General features: G+C 35.0%; 1 protein-coding gene across 1 annotated transcript in view; it reads left to right on the top strand.

Annotated features, from left to right (window-relative positions):
* The first annotated feature begins 357 nt into the window (after positions 1–357).
* The window catches only part of LOC150109561 (myosin light chain kinase, smooth muscle-like), a 184,406-nt gene continuing 158,506 nt past the window's right edge, over positions 358–26,257 (top strand). The window contains exons 1-3 of the mRNA XM_090402656.1: positions 358–426; positions 8,079–8,119; positions 25,175–25,354. Coding sequence (XP_090258782.1) covers positions 358–426; positions 8,079–8,119; positions 25,175–25,354 — 290 coding nt within the window. The remainder of the gene's footprint in view (positions 427–8,078; positions 8,120–25,174; positions 25,355–26,257) is intronic.

The raw sequence follows: 26,257 nt of genomic DNA, 5'->3' as shown, positions 1-26,257 counted from the left end.
CGTTAAATGATTTATTAAACATTCTTGTCTTTGAAAGTTATTTCAAAGTAGTGCTTACAAAAATCTTCTTGAAATATTATAATGTAAAAGCGGTAATATAATTAATGCCTTAAAACTATGAATGAATTATAAGAATATTAATATAAAATTCTTGAAATAAGTTCACGAGTAATTCGACACAAAAATAAATCACCAATATAAACGATGCCTTGAAGTTGTCAGTTGATAGAGAAGCGGAAGTGACGTAACAGAAATTTCCTGTCACTTTTAGCCAGCAGCGCTCACAGGCATTATATGTGATGTTTTCAGATAATTTGCAAAATGCAAATATTCTTCCGGTTCTCGCAGACGATAGATATGTCTTGTGGGAAGGAAGATGAAAATAATTTCATAGCAGAACCAAAAGTGCAGAATTTCTATGATAATGTAAGTAATCCTAAACCTAAATTTGTTAACAAATATTATTTCAACAAAGACTGAACGCTTATATAGTAACAGTAATTTTCATTATATCCATTCTAATTATCAGTTCGTTTTCTATATCAAACTTAATTAATGAAAATCTAATTATAATATTCTATTCGAAAAAAATGAAAATTTCAAATAACTGATTTTAAGCCAGTGAAAGTGCATTAATTGCTTGTAGAGTTGGTTACCATTTACTCTCACTTACATGTCTCGTACTTTATCATGGAAGTGTAGTTTATAAGAGGAATTATTATTTAAAGGTCTATTAATACAAAACAAAAATTTATAATAAATAAGAATTTCTGATTTAATTTTCTGAAATTTTTAATATATTTTTAAAATAATTTAAAAAAAAAACGCCTTTTAGAAAACTGTATATTTCAACTATAATAAATCTGCTTTCTGAATCAGAGGTATTATCATTCGATAAAGATGTATAATAATCTTGCTTTTAATGCTTCAAGTAATGGCTTTCTCTTATGGTGATTGTGTTGAAATTGATTTGAATTGCTTATGGTTACTTTTTAATGAAATTCGCGAGTACTTTTATTCAGTTGAGTTGAATTCTGGAAGGTTATTAAACTGAGAATAATGCAGGTAAGTGAACTGTAATTGCAACGAGAGCGATTCGCTAGGCCTAACCGCCGCTAGAATAGCCATTGTTATCACGTTTATATATTAGTTCAACAACAGGTCTCTAGACTTGCAGGATTTGCTTGCGTTTATACGCAAATCAATAATGATGAACGTGTCAGATTTGGACGCCCTCATTGACTCTCTCGATGAAGAGCCGGCACTTATCTTTGTAAATAAGCTTCAAAGGAAGTTTAAGCTTAAATGGCTGTCAAATATGATAGATCCTGACATCATAGATTCTCTAGATAAAGGGCTGACATTTAGCTTCATAAAGAACCTTCTTAAGAAGTTCAAGCTTGAATGGCCCGGCTTCCTAAATTTTTACTCTTTATCCGGGACTGACGATGATCAAAATGAAGATACTCCTCAAATGGAGGAAAAATTAAATCTAGTGATCTCCGACTCTACTCCCTCTGATCAAGGAGAGACGCACGCGCGCAAAACTCTCGCCTCGGAGTCAACAAATGATAATGGCATGGATGAAGATGCCCCCCAACACAGACTCCTCTGTCTTCCCCAATGAAAAGGTGCCTCCAGTCATTCTAAGGGAAAAGCAGAGATGGACAGCCTTAAGAACCATCATGGCCAACCTGCAGATTAACTACTCCATTGCCAAAAATATAGATGAGGGCATCAAAATTCAGCCCACTACGGTGACTGATTACAGAAATTTAATTAAGGAGATGGATGGAGGTATCGAGTATCATACATTCACACTTGCCTCGGAGAAAAATTTAAAAGTGGTGCTCCGAGGAATATCAGAAAACATCGAAACAGATGAAATAGCTGCTGACCTCAACATGCAAGATCTGCCTCCCATAAAGGTCAGCAGAATGTACAGATCAAATAAGACCCCTATGCCTCTGGTGTTGGTAGAGATACATAATATCTACTAAAAACATGTACAACTTGAAGACGATCTGTGGGCTTAAGGTCTCACAGGAGCCACTTAGGAAGAGGGTCTCTTCTGGGCAATGCCACAGGTGCCAGGCCTTGCCCAAAAGTTGTACAAAGCTCAATACATCATCATCATCAAATTCCTGTCTTGTATCCTCAAGGGGTGTACAGGATATGATAGTACTACGTGAAAAAAATTACATCATTACTAGCTTCCTATCTACAATTTTCCTCCAAATCAGTCTGTTACTTGTCAAGACTCCAACGTTATCAGATCTTATATTTCTATCGTCTAAGGCACTTTGTACCGTATCAATCCACCTATATCTTGGTCTTCCTCTGGGTCGTTTTGCTGCCAACCTGGCAGAGAACACTTGTTTTGCTAATCTTTCTTCGCCCATTCTGTTTAAGTGACCATACCACCTGAGATTAGCTCTGCTAACGCATTCCTGGATGCTGACAATGTCAGTTCTTTCCTAATATCCTCGTTTTTAACATGATATTGCCATTGATGCCATCTGTTCACGCCTCTAATCTTTCTCAGGACTCTCATATCTGCGGTCTCTAGTCTTTGGTCAAGTGTTTTACTTCTGACCCAGCTCTCAGATGCATAAGTTAAAACTGGTTTGAACACTGTCTTGTATACAGCTGATTTAGTGTTACGACTAATTTCTCTCTTATTCCATATGAATTTATTCAATTGACTTCCCACCATACTTTGCTGATTCTGTTGTCTATTTCTATATTTAATTTACCATCTTCACAAAAAATCGTGCCTAAGTAGCTGAAATGTGTTACTTGTTCCACAGGTTCTCCATTCACAACACAGTTGACATTTTCAATGATTCTGCCTATTTTCATTGTCTTTGTCTTTTTAATGCTGACCTTCATACCATATCTATTACAACAGCTATTCAATTTAGTCAGAGAATCTTGCAGACTTGTAGCGGATTTATTTAGAAGTATAACATCATCCGCATAAAGCAAAGAGCTGACATTAACATCTCCAATTTTGATATCATGTTTAATACCACTTTCCTTCATAATGTGATCCATATAGATAATGAATAACAGAGGGGATAATGTACATCCTTGTCTCACACCAGATTTAACATTAAACTATCTTCCGGTACTTCCTTAAATTCTAACTGCTGAATTACAACTCAAATAAAGACTAAGTATTGCAATAGCTTCTCTCTTGGCACCTTGTCATATGCCTTTTCCAAATCGACAAAACTTAAATACAGATCTTTGTTATATTCCCATGCTTTCTCGACTATTTGTCGCAAAGTGAAGATCTGATCCTGACAGCCCCTATTTGGCCTGAATCCAGCTTGTTCTTCACCAAGCTTTTCTTCCACAATTCTTCTCAACCGTTTCTCAAGTATGCTTGCATAGATCTTGCCAGGAACACTCAGTAGGGAAATACCTCTGTAATTCTCACATTCAGTTTTATTTCCCTTTTTATATATGGGTACTATGAGAGCTCTACTCCAATCATCGGGAATTCGTCCCTCTGTCCAGGCTTTCTGAACTATGCAGTGCAGCCACTGTAAGGCTCTTATACCACCATACTTCAGCATTTCTGGTCGAATATCATCTACTCCTGGTGCCTTTCCACATTTCAAGCCTTTGATGGCTTTTTCTACTTCAAGTATAGACATGTATTCCTGACTGCATGCCTGGTCGGTGTTTTTTACCACTGTGCTGTCATCACTGCTTGTTTCATTTAGCAGTTTTTCAAAGTAATTAATCCATACTTCAAGGATATCTTTTTCTCCTGTTTTCATGTCACCTTTATCATCTCTAATTCCTTTTACAGCACTCTTTCCTCCATTCCTAAGCTTCTTCAACAACCTCCAGAATATTTTGCCACCTTCTTGATATTTATTTTCAAAAGCTCAATACAGATGTTTAAAATGTGGTGAGACCCACCCCACACACATACCTGCTCTAAGCCAAAAACCACCCCAGCTAAGTGCGCTAATTGCTGTGGTCCTCACTGATAACTACAGAGGATGTATTTGCCACCCCCAAAACAGGCAAACCGAGTTATTCAATCAGTCTACCTCATTGTTAAAATCGAGAGCTTCAGAAACTCAAGTTCATCAGTCTCTCACCAGTTTGAACAGGGCGACAGGTGTTCATTCACCATCAACTGATCCCCCCCCTCCCCGAAGAAAATGAGCCTTCAACATCAAACAAGAACATATGCCGACGTGGCCCGCCCCAGAAAGACAGTCCAAGATCAGAACATGCCAAATCCACATTCAAATTTAACGGCCATCATCACCTCTTCTCTTGCAAATATGTTATAGGATTTGAGTAACTCAGATCCATCACAAGCACTACAAAAATGTTCCTACAGCAAACCCAGTCCATTTTATCTGCGCTCTTCGATGCATAGGAAAAAATTCACCCCAGATTCTCTAAAGATTATTGTTTGGAATGCAAACGGTCTCAAAAATAAAATACAAGAATTCAATGAGAGATATAATCCGGATATATTACTAATTATGAAACTCACCTGAGACCTGCTGACAATCCCAAATTCAAAGGATACCAACTTTACAGGAATGATAGGCTTGAATACAGAGGTGGTGGTACCATCATCTTCATCAAAAATCATATCAACCATCACGCTGTAGCCATCCCTACAACCACTAATCTCGAAATCACAAGTATCAATGTCATCACTAACTCTGTTGGAAACCTAAAAATCTCTGCTGCTTACAACCCACCATCAAAAACATTGCTGACCTCAGATCTGGATGCCATCCTCGGGGTTAAAGTACCGGTCATTATCGCCGGAGATTTAAACGCAAAACATCATGCCTGGAGCAGTAGGTCTATAAATAGGAATGGCCGCATCCTCTTTAACTACACAAGTTCAATTTGCGCAGCTGTAGTCCGTTCCCTCAGTGCCAACTCACCACAGTCCGATTGGTTCCTCCGACGTTTTGGATATAGTCATCCTTCAGAATGTTAACTTGCAGTACACCCTGGAATCATTGAATGAATTATCATCAGACCACAACCCTATTCTGCTCCAACTGGGTTATCAGAGGTGACTTCCCCCATCGCCTCACACCTTCATTCCTTGGGGAAAATTATTCAAAATGCTTCCAAACTACATTGATCCCGTCCCTCATATTAATTCCAAGGAAGAAATCGAATCTGCAGTCAATAAACTTACTGCTCAAACCAACGCAGCCATAGCATCTATCACCTCAAATTCAACTGTCTCTAAGCTTAAACGACTACCAGATGGTATAATAAACTTAATTTTAAAAAAATAAAGCAAGAAAAAGATATCATAACACCAGAGCACCCCAAGACAAAACATTTCTCAACAAAATGAACAGTGCAGTGAGAGATTCACTTAAAGCCCACAGAAACAAACTATGGGAAGACAAATTAGCCTCCATATCACCTGGTGATCAAACCATCTGGAAGTTGCTGAGAAATATCAAAAACAAAAACAAATCTCTTCCCCCCCCCTCAATGATCTGGACATTGTTTACACAGATGCTGAAACTATAGCTAAAAATTTAGAAAAACAGTACAGCCCTTCATACGATAATCTAAATTTCAATCATATTTATAGAATCCACCGCCACGTCAGATATGTACTGAAACGGTCCGATACCTGTACCAGCCAACTCACACCTGCTTCTCAAGGTGAAATTTATGACATTATACAGAATTTAAAGAATAAAAAAAAGCTCCTGGGCCTGACGGCATATCCAACAAAGTTATTAAACTGCTACCACGAAAGGCCATTGTACATCTTACAACAACAATAAATGCTATGTTCAGATTCAAGTACTTTCCCTCTTCATAGAAGTTGGCAGACGTGGTTCCTATTTATAAGCCTGGCAAGAATCCTCAGCAGTCTCAAAGTTATCGTCCCATAAGTCTGATTTCTAATTTGGGCAAAATTGCAGAAAAAGCTATGCTTTCCAAAATTCAAATTTCAGTAAAAAAAAGTTAAACATCCTTCCTACAGAACAGTTTGGTTTTCGCCAGTTTCACAGCACCACTCAACAAATCCATAGATTGATCGAGTTCATTACCACAAGTTACAATTGGCACCAATACACCGGAGCAATTTTTCTTGACTTAGAAAAGGCATTTGACAAACTATGGCACTTTGGACTACTATACAAGTTGATTTTAGCCGGCATTCCCACCTTGTAAAGTCATTTCATAGTGGCAGAAGAATGAAAGTCAAACTAAATGATATATTATCTACCCAGCGACGAATCTTGGCAGGAGTGCCTCAAGGGTCCCTCCTGGCACCGATACTTTTCTCGATTTACATGGCGGACATACCGCACAATCCAATGTCATCTATCATTACCCTCTACGCGGACGACACTGCTATACTAGCCAGATTTATTAAACCGCATCTTATCACCAAGAAACTGCAAGAAACCTGCTGAAACTAGAGCACTGGTTCTCGGAATGGAGATTGCAAGTAAACCCTCAGAAGAGTATCGCCATGCTTTTCACTAAAAATTCAATATCTTCCAAAGACAACATCTTCCTATTTAATACCAAGATTCTCTGGAGAGCAGAAGCCAAATATCTCGGTGTACTGCTGGACAGAAAACTAACCTTCAGTCCACACACAAAAGCCTCATGTACAAAGGCATCAAAAATCATTGCACAGCTTTACCCTCTTATCAATAGGAATAGCAAGCTGGATACCAAAATCAAACTGCTCCTTTATCAGTTGATGATTCGACCCATTATTATTTATGCGTCCCCAGCCTGGAGCCACACCTCAAGCAGAAATATCCTCAAACTGCAGAGAGTACAAAACAAATGCCTACGCATGATCTTAAATGCGCCATGGTATATCAGAAATGTCCAACTTCACCGGGATACAAATATTCCCTACATCTACTTTTTCCTGCAATCTTTAGCAGTAAAGTTCTTCTCAACATTGTCTTTACATCCAAATGAATTAGTACAACAAGCAGCAAATTACGATGAATTAGATGTCGCAAAATATAGGAGACCTCAAGGCCATCCTAATTCCTAACGAAGATCTTCAACTCGCACCCACCTAGGCCACTTAGCTCATAAATTTTCTCCTACACAGTAACCTTATCAGATAGCAGGGATTATAAAAGCATTTTTGCTTCACCGTAGAGGTATTATTCAGAATTTCTGTTGTTTTTATTTCGAACGGAAGTACAGTATTTGCAATTTTCATTCTTCAGCGTAAGATAATAAACTATTTTCTAATAAAAATCTGATTTTTTGAAAATAGTTATTTGAATGTTTTTTTTTTTTTTTTTTGGAGGTTTTTATTGATTCCTTAATGTTATGCTGTCCCCCCCCTCTAAACTCTCTATATGTTATATTAAAGTTTTTTTGTTTTTTTTTTCCTCTAAATTAAAGCTACCTTACCTGAAAAATAAGCCTTCGGTAATAACATCAACCACAGGAACATGCACAAACAATGAACTTCAAATACCGTAAATGGTGGCGATTTACTGGAGACCTTCGAAATACATTTATCAGCTGTCATTGGTGCATACTAACTAACTTTAAATGGAGACGATCAACTGTACCGCTTTAGCTTCAAAACACTTTGACGTAACGTACGACCGTCAGTCTGTCGTCATTCCCTAGGTTATTTATCTTACAAGTGTAGCAGTAGGAAGCATTCTCAATCTTATTCTCGCTGTTGATAGAATTAAGTATATGTTGACATCTAGTGAGATTATACAAATACGTTTGTTGGTGGATGGAATACGTAGTCAAGTCCGTCGATGGTGATCTGTTATATGAACTTAGAGAGGTAAGCTTTTATTTTATACTTTTCATTTACACGGACGGCAAGTTTCATGGAAGGATGCATTATTCGGAAAATAAAAGTTAAAAAGAGAATATCTAAGGAGATTTAGTCAAAAATGATTAAGGTGTCCATTTAATCGAAATAGTTCATAGTTTTGCTGACTTTTATAGTATCCGATTTTATGGTAGCGGATATTATCTTCTGCAATATTATTGACAAAGAATAAACACGGATAAAATTAGTGATATTTTGTTTTTGCTTCTAGATCAATGGTGACATGGCAGCAGCCAAGAATGCGAGAAAAAGGTTAGTTTTGTTCTTTCATATACGCTATCATAAACAAGTCACTTTAAAAAAAATAAAATAAAATAATTTTTTTGCAAAAGATAGCACAGTAATTTTATAATGCATCATTTGATTGGAAATAGGAAGTCAATTTGGTGTGTTTGTTCCCAACTCGCCAACCCGGTATGGGGGATTTTTTTCTATCTAATGTTTGTCGCACATTCAAGTAGTAGACATCTATTTGCATACGGGTTAGCGAGTTGAATGAACTTGTTTTAAACAAGCTGTTCTTCGAATGAAAAAAAAAAAAGTTTTAGTTTGTGCAGTTTGTAACAATTGCAGTAAGTTAAAATTAATAGCAAGGACGATTTTAAGCCTATTTATCAACTATTGAACAGGATATAATAAGTCTGTGACGAACAAGTTAAAAGTACTCGCTCATGTGATGGATTTTATTCTTTAAATAGAACGTGGGTCTAAGAAAAAAAAAGTTAGAAAATACTACTAATAATAAACATGAAAAGCAAATACAATTTGTTTTCACATCTAACTATTAAATAGGCAGATAAACACGGGAGCAAAGGCAAATAGTAATCATAGCGCAACTACTACTAACAACAACAACAGTGTGGAAAGAGAGTACTGGTGATATTGACTATTACAGAGTAAATATACTTACGAAGTTGCTACGTTCGTAGTGTCTCATTTCAAGCAATGCTGGGACATTTATCTGGCCAGCAACAGCGACTTAACAGCTAGAATGGCAAGAAACTAAGTAACAAGGAACAACTAACTGAAGTTGAAGAAGGGACAGTTGACATCGTACACTCATTACCATTATCAATCGGTGTAGACTGGCAGTAGCAATCACTGCAGAATCAACATGGATCGTGAGTGGTCCACCATCTTTATCAAACCATGAAGGACTGCATAAACGGGAAACGGGGGTGACATCAGTATGCTTGTCATACACCTCTCATTGTTGATTTACTGACAATACTTATGTATATACAGTACGTTAAATTATCCAAAGCGGAGGACTGTATATATATAGTATACCCAAGTTAAAAAACTTTCCACATCTTACTCTCATCCGGAGATTTTTATTTAATAAGGTCAAAGCACCTTGTGGTAACTTGTTTAAGTAAAATTTATAAGCTCTGCATTGCTTCACCCTTGGCATTTTTATGGTCTGACTCTCACTGATGAGACCTCAATAAAGGTCGAAACCGGTCTGAGTAGTGGCCTTTGCCTTTAATGCATAGCATCATACATCTCCGCAAGGGGATGTGTTTTGTATTAGGGAAAAATACTAAGAAACGCGATCGGAACTTACTCCAGCCTTACCACGAGTTGCCTCAGACTTGCACTACGTGCAGGCGCAAACTTGGCTTACTTGTCTGTTTGCTTGCTTGGGAAAAAAGGATTAAAACCTAGCTTATAAAATTGCTTGGTATATTTAACATGGGTATACTAAGTTAAAAAAAAAACTTTCTACATATATTACGAGGGTGGTCTGAAAAGTTCTCGGCCTAACAATTGAAAAAACGAATTTATAATTTTAATTTTTTTTTTTCAACATAATCTTCCTTAAGACTAATATATTTATTCCAGCACCATTATCCCGTCCCTGTAGTGGTTCTCAGTAAAATCTGCAAAATACCCCTCTACAGCTAAAATCACCTCTTGATTCGAAGAAAAACGCGGACCAGCGAGGAAGAGTTTGTTTTGGGAAGAGACAGAAGTCAGAGGGAGCCAAATCTGGGGAATAGGGTGGATGTTCCAACAATTCATAGTGCAGATCCCTTAATTTTCCCATTGCCAAAACACCATTGTGGGCAGGTGCATTGTCTTGATGAAAGGTGATTTGTTTCTTCTGCAAACCGGGTCTTTTCTAACGAATTTTTTCGTCTAGTCTGGTTAAAAGATCGCAATAATATTCCCCGGTTTTGTTTCACTCTTTTCAAGATAATTAATAAACAAAATGCCTTTACCATCCCAAAACACCGATGCCTTGACGTTTCCTGCTGATGGAACCGACGTTGTCTTCTTTTGCGCTGAACAACGGCTTCTCTCCACTATTTTGACTGCTGTTTGGATTCTGGTGTGTAATGATGAATCCAAGTCTCATCCATAGTAATAAATCAATGCACAAAACCAGTTTTATTGTTGTTAAAACGTTCCAAGCACTATTCAGAGATTTTCATGCGAGGGCGTTTTTGATCTGCTGTGAGCAAGTGCAGCATCCATCTTGCGCAAAACTTCTTCAGTTGCAATTCTTCATGCAAAATATATCCTACACGTTCTTTTGAAATGCCTATAGTCTCAGCAATTTCACACACTTTGACTTGCCGGCCATCCAATTCTATATCGTGCACTTGATCAATGATTTCTGGTGTTGTTACACTTTTTGGATCACGTGAATCATCTTCAAGGCCGGTACGGCCACGTTTAAACTCGGCAGCCCATTTCTTAATTGTCGAAAACGAAAGAGAAAAGTGTCCATAAACTTTTATGAACTTCGAATGAATTTCTGTTGGCGTTAAACCTTATTTTACAAAGAATTTTATAACTGCACGATACTAAATTTTATCCATTTCAAGGGATACAGACAACACTTTTGCTTCAGACAGCTGTATGAAACAAACTACTTGATAGAATGACTTGCAGTTTCAAATGGATGCTTAAGACAGATATACCAACTTTACAAAAAAAATCTTGCCGATAGTGTTGCTATCTATGGTCGAGGTCGAGAACGTTTCAGATTACCCTCTTTTGTGTGTGTGTGTGTAATATATAGAATAGATTCACGTTTCTCCATATTAAACCACCCCCCCCCAAAAAAAAAAGAAAACCGGCTGGGGAAGGCGGACACCACTTTGTGAAAGAATATATCTCTATTTTATTATCTACCCATATTCGCCTCATTATGAGCGCAAACTATTGTGCTTGAAAATGAGTCTGCTAGGATGATACGATGTCTCTTCTTCGTTCTTGGGTAATACTACTTTGGCTGTTGCTAAGGCCGGAAAAATGATAAGTCAATTATTCAAGCCAAGCTGCATGACAGTGCAATTTTTGAATATACATATATCTTGAATAAATGTCCATTATACTGGCAAACAAATTAAAGAGGAAAACAAGCATTAATAAAAAAAATGATAAAAATAATTGGAGGACAGAGAGGATCCCCTTCCCCAACAAACTTTCCCAAAGATTTTAATGATTTCTGGAAGATTAAATTCTTATATTGTTCTGAAATTATTGAGAAAGTTCGGTTCAACGCACTAACTGGATAATGTTTCCAATGTTCAATATTATATACATATATACTACACGCACCAGCTATCAGACTTATTCTTGAATTCATTCACACTGCTTGCACTCACAACATCTAATGGCAACCCATTCCAATAATGCGCCACTCTATGAGAGTAAAATTTAGATTTCTCTCTCTCTCTCTCTCTCTTCCTTCTTGGCGGCATTCATTCTTAGTTTCCAAGGATGCCTTCTCCTCCTTTCCCCACCCTCCATAAAATGACAAATGCCATCAACTGAAATCTTGCATGATCCTAGAGATTGCAGTCTGCAAATTCTCAATCTGTTTTCATAATCAGTATTCTACAATCCTGATTGTAGAATATTTCTGATACAGTGGAGAGATTTCAAATGAGAGTCATTTTTGACACTCTCATTTGAAAACTTTCCACTGTATCAGAAATACAATGGAAACCAGGAGACCAGACTTACAATAGTTCATGTAAAGAATAGAAGGCAAAATAGTTATGTCTTATACTGAAACACCCTCTGACACTATAATTAAATCTAACCACACTTTGACCTCGAGTTCCTTCTGTCACATGCTGCTTGAAGAAGTTGTCTGGCAATAGCTAAATAAACGCATTTCATTCTTCTCATAAGATTCTACTGCTACCTAATCAATATTTGGATAATTAAAGTCTCCCATTATGATTACTCTTTTCGCGCCCATCGTCTTTATTTGGTGATGCATTTCTTCATTACTAGTAACCAATCCACCAATTCTAAAACAAAACCTCCACTATGTATTTGATCTTGTTAGATTCCATCTCACACTAAATGGCTTCAAACTCGCTGGCACATGAAATACTATTTTTTCTTTTTTTTTTTATGTTGTGCCTATACACGAGAGGTTGGTTGATCAACCTATAGTACATGAGTACGTGTATGGATAGTGGGCTGGGAAAGGAGGAACTTGTTTACATTTGATTTAAATGACTGTAAATTGTATTCCTTGGAAAACACAGCAGGGGAGCGACTGTTCCAGAATGCAGCAGTTACGGGCATGAAGGAGCAGGAAAAGAAACTAGTTTTGTGGGTTTCAAGGTGTACTGTGAAGGGATGTTGAGTAGCAGCTGTACGTGTTCCAACGAGCTTAGTATTGAGTGGAGGAATTATTGATGTTATTTCAGATGAGCATTTCCCATGGAAATATTTGTAGAATATGCATACTGCAGAAACCAAACGTCTGTGCGAAAGTGAGGGGAGCGAGTTGGTAAGAGATGGGTCATTAATGTTACTAGTACTACAATCATAGGTCTCAACTCTAACTGCATTCAAGTCATCCAATATCATTAGCAGCATGCTCCCTACTATCTTATTCTGTCTATCCTGCCTAAAAAATACTGTACCCTTTATACTCGATACCAATTAGTATATCTGATTCTGATAGATAGGTCTAACTAATGCCTACAACCTGAGGGCCAAGAAATTAAATTCTTGTTTAATCCTTTATCCAAGAGCAAGCAAACAAAGTTTGCGCTTGAAGTATCTTCACGACTGGGCTACTTGTATATAACGCAATCGATGACTTCACATCAATAGCGTTAACATCCCGCAATGCAGAGCATACTTCTTTCAGAAGTGTATATTGCTATGCATTATGGGAAGGTCAGCACCGAATCTGGTTTCGACCTTTATTAAGGTCTCACCAGTGTGAGCAAAGTATGCTGTGCATTATAGGATACTAAAGCAATTGATAAGTCCTCACCCTCTATATACAAGTAGCCCTGCGTGAAGTAGTTCACACGCAAACTTTGTTTGCTTATATTTGGTTAAACAATGAAATCCAAAATAAAATTTTGGGGTATCTTTAATTTATTTTACAAAAAATGAAAAAATTTTCAGTATTTACTCTAATCAACAGTATTTTAGTAATAAGTTGTGACGCCTTTTAGCTATTTGTATATGGAAATATGACCTCGGTATTACTTCTATGTCGGTCTCATTGAGTGGAGGATTTTTACTTGGGCATCAGTTCTAGGTCTTTCCTGGGATTAACTTGAATGCGAACCCGGGCAGCGAAGGCGAATTTTAGGCTGTCGACGCGGAACGGGCTGATCACCTTGGGATTTCGTGGTCATTAAGCAGACTTGTGGAAGGAGTTGAAGGAGTTGAACATCTGATAGCACAGACCTAGAAAGATGAGAATTATTAGCCGAAGCCTATTTCACTTCTAATTTTTAGGAATTCTCTTGCCTCTATTTAAATAGGCCGATGATGGGATTCCTTTACTCTTTCACGCCTTTCGTGGGTTATGAGCGGTTCTGCTCGGTGGTGGAGTGGACTTGCCTTTGGCAGAGCCACCGATGAGGGTTTTTCTCCTTGACAGGGTGGGTCCGTCAGTATGTAAATGTCCGTAAGGATATTTGTGTTGCATTTTGGGATACTAAGGCAATTGATGTGAAGTCATCAGCCTCTATATACAAGTAACGTAGTCGTGAAGATACTTCACCCACAAACTTTGTTTGCTTACACTTAGCTAAAGGATTAAACATGAACATGATTTCTTAGCAAGTTTAATTATTTATGAAATCATTTGACTAGAAATGAAAAAAAAAATCTTATTTTGCGTCATTATAAAATTATAAACATCTGACAATTCTAGACATTTTGATGATGCCTTATTTTGTATTCCTTCTCTTTGTATTTTGAATCTGAGATGGCTTATATAGCTACTTCTTATACTAGCACGTACAATCTTTTTTTTTTTTTTAATCCAACAGTATCGGGAGAAACAATTGAGATGATCTCTCTTTTCCCTCATGATGTGCAAGTTAAACAGCACTGCAGATTTTGCTAATTAAAAAATTCAGAAGCCCGTGCATGTTTTTTTTTTTTCCATCATCATAATATAGTCGATCTCTAGCACGCGCTAGCGAGTTTTTCTCCCGGAAACTCGGGTTTTTCGTCCCGTAAACTCAAGAAAATCGACCGTCGAACCCACAATATTTTCAGACATTAAAAATATTGTGTTAGGGACCACGAGATGACGGCACTAGCTTGCCGCCTTCTTCACTGCGTACCGATGAATCAGTGATAGCCTTGGGCCAGCTATCTCTCTGATTGGCTACCAGTGGAGATTGAATTGCCTACTCAGTCCCTAAAAGTTAGATAGGCTAAACGACCCCGCCTACAATAGGCGTTAGCTGATTTTTTTTTTTTTTGATAATATAAAATAAAAAAAAAAACTTAAATTCATATTATTAGTAAAGAAATGAAGTAAAATGAGAAATGTTTGAAAAATTGGAGATTTTTCTAACTCGCAATCCAATCTCACAGAAGCAAAATTAAATTTGCCACTATACTGGTACTTTCTTAGCTAATATATTAAAATAATTTCTCAATAAAAAGAAATTCTCAGTCGAAAACTAACGAGGGCATTCTTATATTAACCTTGCAAATATATTCAGACGATATCTTCTATAATAACATGCGAGGATAAACCTACAACGTCAAAATAAATTACCTGAATAATTCCCACAGCTCATTTACTTTGTTTGGTGTTAAACTTGCTCACTAATTACAAAGATTCTTGATATTGGCATTATTTAGCACGCATATTATTTTCTACATGTATTCGTAAACGCATTATTTTAACGTGAGCTTGACAGTTTAATTGCCTTCTTGGAAAAGCTCGAGCGAAATATGATGGACATATCATTACAAAGGTCTAAAACTTAATTATAGTTGTGTTCATTTTAAAAATGTTCGTGTCGTAGTAAAAAAAAAACCGGATTGTAAAAGAGAAGCGAAAAGTTTATTTACTAAAATGACAAACATTATAAAATGCAATTATTTAGGAAGAAATTTAGAAAAACATTGCATTTTTATCTCATTTTATGAGAGAATATCTTATGAAAAAAATAAATAAATAAAAAATACCACTGTGGATAACTTAATTTTAAAAAAATATAAATGGGCAGAAATATCCGAAAATAGCAGTGATTTAAATGTGTGTGTAGGATCTTGAAAATGTAAAATATCGATAAATGTATTTATAAAAGTAGAGATTGCGCAGCAAATCAGAATACGGACAATATAATAAACATTATTACCGAAAATAACATCAAAGAAATTTGTTTTTTGCGTTGCTTAAATATTATCTAACGTCATCGATAATTTCTAGACCGAGAGGCTGTTATTATTATTACGTGACACCTCGGATGAATTCAGAATTAAAATTCTATAAACTGATGATGTTAAGTTATATCGTATATTTCTGTCAAATATAATAATGCATTATTAATTATAATAATACAAGTATATCGTGTAGTATAAACATATATTATTAATAAATAATAGATAACATAAGATTATAATATAATTTTATTATATAAATAATAAAACAAAAACATTAATTTGTGATGTCATTAAATTTTATAGTATTAAAATGCAGAAGAAGTAATTATAAGTAAGACATTATATAATTATACCTTATTATACATTGTATACGCTTAAATATAGAGTCGAAAGGCGCCTTATTTTAGTAATGTCCCGTGTGGTGGCCGGGATAGGAATAGTCCCCACTGTAGCTCATGCATGTCTTACGAGGCGACTAAAATGGGCACCCAGGGAGGTAATGGATGACAATGCTGTAGCTAATGAAGTTTTAAGTAAAGCTCGGCCATTGCTGTTACCCACCTGCCATGATCAGAACTTAGAGCTCTGTTACCCTATCCATACATTTTCTTTACATATAACGGAGAATATGAAAAGCATTTTTGCTTCACCCATCTAGCAAAAAAATAAATAAATAAATAAATAATAAAGTATAATTTTAATTCGACAACTCCGATGCCGAAGGTTATATTCTCATAAGCTCTCCAGTAAATTATTAAGCTATAATCAAAACAACACGGGTTCGGTCTTTTGATAATTTTCAACGTCTTGCTCTTATAATTTTCGTGTAAGAGCCACACGTAGAGCAAACGACCGAAGGTGTTTATTTGGATTATAGCTTAATAAACTAGAATCCATTGAGACTGTACTCCGAAATGGCCTATCCTTCATTTATTGGTTGATTTTGTCAACTCCCACCAATGAAAGATTGAAAACCTAAATGAAAACAGTATTAGCCAGAAATACTGTTCTAAATACCAAAATATGGTTATAGGAAAACCTCGCTTAATGCGAATTTGATATGCGCGAAAATCATTTAGCGCGATTGAGTGAAATGATACTATTTTCCGCTTTAAGCGAGTGATTAATCAGTTAACGCGATTTTTTTACGTTATTGGAAATTTTACGTCACGCGAAACTTTTTGTCGCCAATCTGCAGCGAGCGGAAAAGCTGAAAGTCATTCAGAGACATGAAAGTGTCGCTAGTAATACAATGACTGTGCAAGACCTGGGATACAGCTCGGACTATATTAAATAAGAGCAAATAATACAAAGAACAATGAAAAGTTGCTACTGCTTCTTTAAGAATACATATCACCTGAAATAGAAGACATTTAATGATCGAGATGGAACGTCTTCTCTCACTATGGATTGAGGATTATAACCAAAAAAAAAAATACCTCTTAGTACAGGGAATATTCAGACAAAAGCGCTCAATATTTTTACCTCATTGAAAGAGAGCAAATTTCAAGAGGAATGTGAAAACTTTACTGCGAGTTTAGGATGGTTTGACAGTTTCAAAATCGAACTGGACTGCATTACGTAATAATAACTGGGGAATCTGTTAGTGCTGATAAAGATTCTGCAGCCATGTTTTCTGAAGAAATGCAAAGGATAATTCAGGAGGGTGATTATGACGATCGGCAGATATTCAACGTCGACGAAATTGGTCTCTATTGGAAGCGTATGCCAACACAAACTTTCCCAGCTAAAATTGAAGCATCTCAACCAGGATACAAAGTATCTAAAGATCCTCTTATACTTTTATTAGGAGACAATGCAGAAGGCGACTCAAAACTATGTTAGTCTATCTTGCGCAAAATCCAAGATCTAACATTATTAAAGAAATCAGCACAATTGGAAAACAGCTTAGATTTAATGAACCGGATAATGAAGACGTGAGAAATCTGCTCGATTCCCATTCAGAACAGTTAAGTGAGAACGATCTCCTTCAACTAGAAGAACAGCGTGCATATGAAGAAGAAGATAGGAAGTGAGGACAAGAAGAGAATGTTACGAGTAAGAAGCTAACTGCAAAGGAACTTGAGCAAGTTTTCAATCACATTGAGTGTAGTAATGACATTTTGTTTGATGCTGATCCTGATATGGAACAAAGCTTCGAAGTCCGCCGAAATCTTGATAAAGCGATCACCAGCTATCGCAAATTGCATGACAAGATGAAAAAGTAGAGCACGATTCAAACATCTTTGCTTAATTTTTTTTTGTAAAAAAGGGTCCAATCAAATGTTTAGACAATAAATAAATGTGTAAAAAAATTTAAGCAATTGATTTTTATTAACTTTGATCATTTTATCCTTTAATATAGCTTATACTGTATTTTCCCCCCCAAATTTACGCTACTGATGGATGAATTATAATTGTTCCTATTGTCTACTGTATATTCGCTTAACGCGATTTCGCGTAGCGCGTATTAATTGAAGGATTAATAAGTCGCGTCAAGCGAGGTTTTCCTGTATATCACTTCACTCCTCCAGTCATTTAGTATTTATAAAGTGAATTGAAAATTTTAAGAGGAATGTATTTATTTAACTTAATATATAATTTTGATTCTTTTTTTTTCCAAGAATATCCTGTTATAAACAATATAAGTAGAGAGAGAGACGGAAAACGATAATTGCATGTTAATCAAATCGTCTCTTTTCTTCATTAGAGTTGTCTTTTATTAATTTTTCTTAATTCTTCTTGTATTCCCATGCTATAGAGGTTTTCATGTCTGTATTTAATGAACACTAACAAGTATCTGTGTTATAAAGACTAATACATGTATTTAGCCTTCATATTTGATGCCGTTTAATGATGGAACGTTAGATCTGCGATGATCAACGTCAGCAATTCATCATTTTTTTTTTTTTTTTTTGGCTAGATGGGCGAAGCAAGAATGCTTTACATATTCCCCGTTATCTGTAGAGGACAATGTAAGGATAGGATATTATTGAGCTATGAGCTCTGATCATGGCAGGAGGGCAACAGCAATAGCTGAGCCTCCGTTAGAACTTCATTGGCTACAGCATTGCCATCCATTACCCTCCATGGGTGCCCATTTTAGTTGCCTTGTACGACATGCATGGGCTGCACTGGAGCTATTCTTATCCCTATAATAAATTTAGTTTAATCCTTTATCCAAGTGTGTGCAAACAAAGTTTGCGCCTGAAAGTATCTTCACAACTCCTTGCAAATGTGGCAAGCTACCAACACTCCTATCTCAGTATCTCCCATAATGCAAAACACATCTCCTTGCGGATATGTATAATGTTATGCATTTATGCATTAAGGGAATGGCCACTACCCAGACTAGTTTCGACCTTTATTGAGGTCTCTTCAGTGGGAGAGGTGGCACACCGTTTGGCAGCTCCTGTAGGAGATGACCTTGCTAATGCTTCTGCCTTAGTATCTCCACTTGGGCCGGGCTCCCACTGAAGAGACCTCAATAAAGGTCGAAACTAGTCTGGGTAGTGGCCCTTCCCTTAATGCATAACATTAGACATATCCGCAAGGAGATGTGTTTTGCATTATGGGAGATACTGAGATAGGAATGTTGGTAGCTTGCCCCACCTTTGCAAGGAGTTGCCCGGTGTTGTACCACTTTACCCCAGTCCTGAAGATACTTTCAGGCGCAAACTTTGTTTGCACACACTTGGATAAAGGATTAAACTAAATTTATTATAGTCTGACCAAGTGAAAAATAAACTTTCAATATTCTTATCCCGGCCACCACACAGGGAAACAATTCATTTGTACCTTTATTTCAATTAATACAGTTAAAATTTAAATATCAAAATGGTGTATTACGTATTCTTAAACAAAAGCAGATTTTCAAATGATGTATAAATATTACTTGTATATTAAATAAAATATTAATAACTAATATTAATTAATTGATATTAATCATTAATAATTTAACAATACATCATGTAGCATAATATATGCATTTTACATGAATACTGAAGGCATTTTAAACTTTGCCGCATGGGTGGCAAAGTTTAAAATGCCTATTCTCTAAATGCCTAATACTCTATTCTCGAATCAATAGGCCTGGCATTCGAATTCCGCTGTTAGTAGGGACGTTTGTAAATGTCTTTAAGTGATAGAGAAATTTTATTGCTCGATATGAGTCAACCCCTTTGCTTATTGTAGGCCTGGATTGTCCTCAAAAAGGTTCATCAGCGGGGTTTCTTGATTACCTAACCCGAATATAATTGAAATAATCATTCATTATTTCTACGCAGCTGCAACTGAATCTGATTTATGTCATTAAAACATTAACTGCATAAATCAAAATGGTGCATCGATGTAAACTATAAACAGACACGTACAACTTTTTAATTTAAATATTTAATTCATCAATTTAAACTTTATATTTAAAGTTCTGTGATTAGTTTTACCCATAATCATCGAAAATTTTGCCACTAATTTTCATACTCTTTGTTTCAGGTTTTTGAGTTTTAATAATTACAAGTAGGCAAGTTTACATCCTCTGTGCGACTTTTCCTGAGAGTGCTTCAAAAAGTTATTAAACCCAGTTTCTCGCATATCATTGAATTCCCAAAGAAATACGTTATATTTATACATTATAATTTCCTAATAAATACGTTATTTTTCTCAATTAGTGTGATGTTTAATGTCACACTAATGAAGACAAGTTAGGATTCAATAATTTTATTATTGTTATTATCTAAGGTATCCAGGGAGTCTTATTTATTGCTATTGTTATGATTTATTATTATAAATAGAAGAAAAGAAAAGAAGATTAACAGTTTAACTGAAATCTTCATAGTTTGGTTACAATATTAGAGGTCGTCTTTAAGTTTATTAAGTAGTAATTTATATAAAAAGAAAAAGCGAGACGAGGCCTATAGAAATAGCCTTTGCCTCTATGACATCAGGCCCCCAGAAAAAAAAAAAAAAAGACAAGTTCGATTCTAGTCACCGACTACAGGAACATTATCTAAGCCTTTTGTCAGCCTGAATCCGAGTTAGTAGATTTTCGTATGGGCAAGTTGACTTCATTCACCTGGAGGTTTTAAATCCATATATCACAAAATCAACCGTAGAATGTCTATCTCAGACAACTTTCTACTCCCACTGGGAATAAAAGGCGTTAGAGGAGTTGTTTATTATATAGTGAGGCAAATAATATAAACTCAAAAATATAGCACTGTTTATTAAAAAAAAAAAAAAAAAAAAAAAAACGCCAATGTAGTAAGTTTCTTTAAAAACAGAATATGGAACAAAAGTGTGTTAGAACGACTAAAAAATAGACGTATTTTTTTAAATTCCCAATGTTGCTGGGTTCCAGAGCTCATTATTGTGCTCTGGATAATGTGCCAGCACAAAAGTCATTTCTTGTATCATCGTATGTAACTAACCACGTGATTGCATGTTTGCTACAACTCTCGTAATCACCAGAACTTGTCCCTACGTCCTCTATTTATTCCCAGAAATGAAATCTGAAAGGTCAACAATTTTCATCGATTAAAAAACGTTCCTCTGAAACTGTAATGAGGTAATTTACTGAATGGCGGGGGGGGGGGGGGGGAAGTGCAACTATCGATGGAAGAACGAAGATGAACATTTTCGTTCATGGGGAGAATCATCACTTCATTAATTGTGTCATCAAAGCGAGCATAAACTATGAATCTACCAATTTTAAGATTGTTTAAAATGATGGTTATGCGAAATTTTGGAAGGATTTTTTTGGAACAGTGTGGTTAACAACCTCCATCCTCATAGCTACTATTTTCACGTAAAGAATGGCAAAGCATATTTTGAAAGAACACCCTCCTCTTTTGAAATTATAGCACGATTTCCGAATAAGAATTTATATTATTTACAATGAGTGAAGTTTTATATATATATATATATATATAAGAAACGATTTAAACTAAAAAAAAAAAAGAAAACTTGTTGAGATATTGGCTCGAACGGTCGATTTTTGTTAGTGTTGATTTGATGATATTGTTTTTTACGAGTTAGCTTCACACACTAAATTATTATTTGGTATTTTTAAGCGTCTCTAGATTGAGAACATTAGGGGGTGTGGGGGGGGGGGAAGGCCCGCGCGCACACAGTGCATCACGTACCGCAGTCTGTCCAGTGGAATACAGTATACTGTATTCCACTGGACAGACTGCGCGACACTAACCACATCTTAGATAGCCAGTTGCTCACACAAAGATGGATTGCTCTTCAAAATAAACGCCAGACTAAGACATCATTGATAAATATAATACAATAACGCCTCGTGACCTTATATAATTATCTTATAATTCTAAGAAGCCGAGCCAATCCTTTTCCTTTCCTAATCTCGGGTATTTTGCTTATTGCTGTGTCCTTATAATTAACCAACCTTAGGCGAATGAAGATAGTGACTCATAATTACTATTTATCATGGCTGTAAGAATTAAGGAATAAATTCTGCAGTTTCCTTTTTACACACCTTAGTTGACATTTGCCTTTCGGTACAGGAAAGCAGTTTTCACTTATCGTCATCATTTTCATAATTCTTTAAAAGTTTTTGCCTACAGTGATTGTTCCCAACAAGTTGGAACGCCGATGAAGTCGTATGGTTAGAACTTTAAAGAATTGTGAAAATGTAGTGTTTAGAATATCAATTGGTCTCCTTTTAGTTCTGTTTGTTTAGTGTCCTGTTCAACATGGCAGATGACTTGATTTATTATCTCTTCAAACGTGTTTGTTTGTTTCTTTATATATCAAACGGTTTCAAGAACCATCTTATTCTTTCCTCAGCCATTGTGCTACTAAGCAATCTGTCATTATCTTTGTGTTACGTGTGTGCTTAAAAAAAAAAAAAAACCTCCCTCAACAACATCATACTCTTTATAATGACGAATTTTATTTCTTCGCGAACATATCCAATTCAGGTTACCTTTGCCACAATTGTATATAATAAAAATTCACAAATTTAAAATCCTCTAATGTACAGATGACAATCATGGCTTTAAAAATAAACGCTAAATCGTGTCTATTTTTTAGAGTCAGAATGGATTTTAGTAACATTCTCTACAAGTAAAATCAGTACTGAAGTTCAAATGTATGATTCACTACTTGGAGCAATTTTTTTCTTTTTTTTTTTTTTCACTTTTTGGATTTGCATTAAAATGTAAAAAGATTTTCATCCATTAGCAAGAACGTGTTCATAATATATAATGAAAAGATTAGGCTTGCAACTCAATCAATGTTTTTTTTTCCCCTTTAAGCCTTGCTTTTAAATCACGTTTCGCTTAATCTGTGTTTGACAAGTTGTTAAATGGACATGTATAAGCTTTTTTTCATACAAATTCTCTTAAAGCATAAATACACTTCAAAAAAATATATTGGAATAAAAGGATAAAAGAATAAGACAAATAAGCGTAAAGTAATTACTACAGTACCATATCATATTTGAATTTCATTTAAATGTATTGAACGAAGATGCACTGAATCTAATTAAGGAATGAACCTACATATAGCCGACAAAAGTCATGATCTAAGAAATATTACAAATAAAGAATCCAACAAAAAGCTTAAAATTAGAAAAATTCTATATTAGTAAATTTTAAAATCAAAATTGGACAATCTCTTGATCTAGGAAATTTTCATATATTCAATGAATATTTGACTTGCTCTCCTTCTGTCAAATATCTGCAGACTTATTCATATTCAAATATATAAAAATGTTTTTCGTGGGGGTTCTTTAAAATCAGCTTGATATCATCTACAAGAAGACATTATAGTCAAATAAAAGAGATCAATCATTATTAGGAAGAACAAAAAAAATAATAAAATAAAAAAACGGAAATAAGGAATAGAGCCTCAAACAGTTTGTTTTCATTAATCTGGAAAAGGCATAGATATGATTCCAATGTCAAAATTATATCAAGTGTTTAGCTAAGAGAAATATAAAATATATATTATACTTAAAACTAATATTAAAATAAATAATTAAACTTTTAAATTATTAAAGTTACTACTAGAAAATTGTTGTTTATCTAATACACCTTTTAAAATGTCTATTTATAAAAAATTAAATATTGGCCAAAGAAACGAAATTGTTTGTAAATAGCTAATGAACAATATCATCGTTTGTTAATTTGTGGTAGTAGATTTTCATACTGGCAATTTGAGTTTATTCACCTGGAGTTGCAAAAGAATAGCAAACTAAACACGCATATGGTTGGTTAATTAATATTTTATAGGTGATGAAGTTGACTTTAGAGAAATTAGACATGGCTAAATAAATATATTTTTTAATTTAGGTATTTTATGCTTTATTTTCAGATGATACATTTAGGATTTCTGCATCTACATTTAAAAATGGCAAAAGAAATGGTTCAATTGCGAAGAAATCAAACGGAATTAATATAGATAACAAAATTATCCCATTACATGAAATACAAAATCTGATTTCTTACAATGTCAAAATAAAATTTTACAAATAAAATAAGACTTTTTTTCATAAATTGAAGATTGTTCACACATATGTAGAATAATATTGTATTATACAGGGAAGTACATTAACAATTCAACGTTTCGTAATTAAATATTTAAACATAATTTTGTGCTGAAAGTCAACATTTTTAATTTTTTTTTAATTTCTTTTTTTTTTTTTTCACACATTGTTTTCTGATTTTTTTACCTAAATTTTGCTTATACTGAAACTTCAGAAATTACAAAGGTTTTAACAAGTTCTCGATACAAAATCACTATTCCCCCCCCCCCTCGGAAAACTCGGGTTTTTCATCCTATTAAACAGATAATCCTGACAGAAGAACACATGCAATCAATGGCGGCTTGTACATAAGCACTGCAACACCAGCACCCCCAAGGAAAAAACGAAAAAATTAAATTTTGTTTGTGTTTATAAATAATAACAATGCTTACAACATTATATAAATGCAATGCAACATGTTAAAGGTTACTTACAGCTTATGTTTCGACATTGATTGAATAGGAATAGTTAATAATTGGAATTCTTCGATTATCGCTTTAGATTATGAAACAGATGCACTGCAATCTAACGGGGTGTCGGAATTATCACGTTCGGCCAATTGCAGCTAGACTTGCCGATATTCGTTTGCATTTGTCACAGCACGTAACAAGTGAATCCGACACTGCTCATTGAGCAGTGTCGCTACAGAAAAATTGTATGCTTGTGAGCATTATTTCTGTGGCAAAAATAGAATAATGGATTTTATTTTCAAATTATATTTTTAATAAAGCAATTTTTTAATATATAAATTTACTTATTAATAAATTGGTTACTGATTAGGAAAAAAATTAATTATTTTTCTTATTTTGTATATGTAGCACCCCCACTTAAAATTTTAGTTTTAAGTGGGGGGTGCTGCACAAAGAAAAGAATGTATAATGCAACTACTGCAGTCTGTTTCTGTATATGTTTTCGACATTCACAGATTTGAAGGGACTTCTTGCGGATTGTTACTAAATCTCCCTCAAATCATTTCTGCGTGTTTATTCATTTACAAACTATATATTTATACTATATAAAATTTACGAAACTGGAAGTTCTAATTGCAATTTGCTTTGGTTTAATTGCCAAATGCACCAACGTTGCGCATCACTATTTTATGATGCACATTTTTCTCTTTTTTCTAGTCCTGCCTTCAGTGCTCCTAAGTTTTCTGTATCTCTCCAAGATGTTGTTTGTAACGAAGGTGATAAAGTCGTCTTAGAATGTCACGTTCAAGGATATCCAAGTCCTGATGTGCGATGGGAGAAGAGAGGTATACCATTACCAATGACGCGTCACATTCGAGTAGAGAAAGAGGGCGAAAGGTTGGTGTTTTATCTTTCTTTTCATCTCAATACGATAATGTTAAAAATATCAGTGAATTTTCTCAAAATTTTAATTGAATATTTTTCGAACTTTTACTTTCTGTTCGTTTCGTGTTTTAAATGTTCATTGTTAGTAAAATAGTTCAAATTAGCATATTAATTTACTTATCATTTTTTTAAAAAAAATAAACATTTCAGAACAACAATTGAATTGTGTATATTTTGGAATGACAATAATTTAGTAAGAACTTCAAGAATGCATTTTTAGATTATTTAATTTCCAAAAGATAGAAGAATCTGTTGGCCATGATATTTCTAGGTCTACATCGGGATCGTACCAATGAACAGCATGAAATCATTTGCTAAGACAGGACTTTGTTTTAGAATTAAATCACTGCTCGATAAGTAAGATTGTAATATTACAGTTGAAGAATAACATTGTTTCTAAAATAAACAGTATTGTGGATTAGCCGGTACAGAAAGTCCCCGATTAGCGCACGTTGATCGGTTCGAAAAATTTTAATGATGATGTATTATATTATATTAAGGAATGATGTATTTTATTATATTAATTTATGATGGTGTTCATAACTAGAGTTAAAACAAAGACGCCATGTGTTTAGCTCTCATGATATATAGTTACATTAAAGGAGGCATCTATTTGAATCATATCTGGGGTCTTAATCCTGCTTACCCTCATAAGATTTAAAGGAGCACTTTCCCAAAGTCTGTAATCTTATTTACATTTTTAACAGTTGCCCTAACTGTTAGTTCGAAGTTCATCTAGGACTCATTCCACCTTTGTGGTGAGTTATTGGACCTACTACCTCCTAAAGTCGAGTCTTGCATCCCAAAAAACAGGCAACCCAAGTGTCAAACACAAATTGCTACCAGTCTTACATT

Source organism: Typopeltis vanoorti, chromosome 2 (assembly GCF_054136105.1).
Source record: "Typopeltis vanoorti isolate ZY-2024b chromosome 2, IOZ_Tvanoo_1.0, whole genome shotgun sequence".
Lineage (NCBI taxonomy): Eukaryota > Metazoa > Arthropoda > Arachnida > Uropygi > Thelyphonidae > Typopeltis > Typopeltis vanoorti.
The sequence above is the reverse complement of the archived record's forward strand: the minus strand, read 5'-3'. Positions and strand labels throughout refer to the sequence as shown.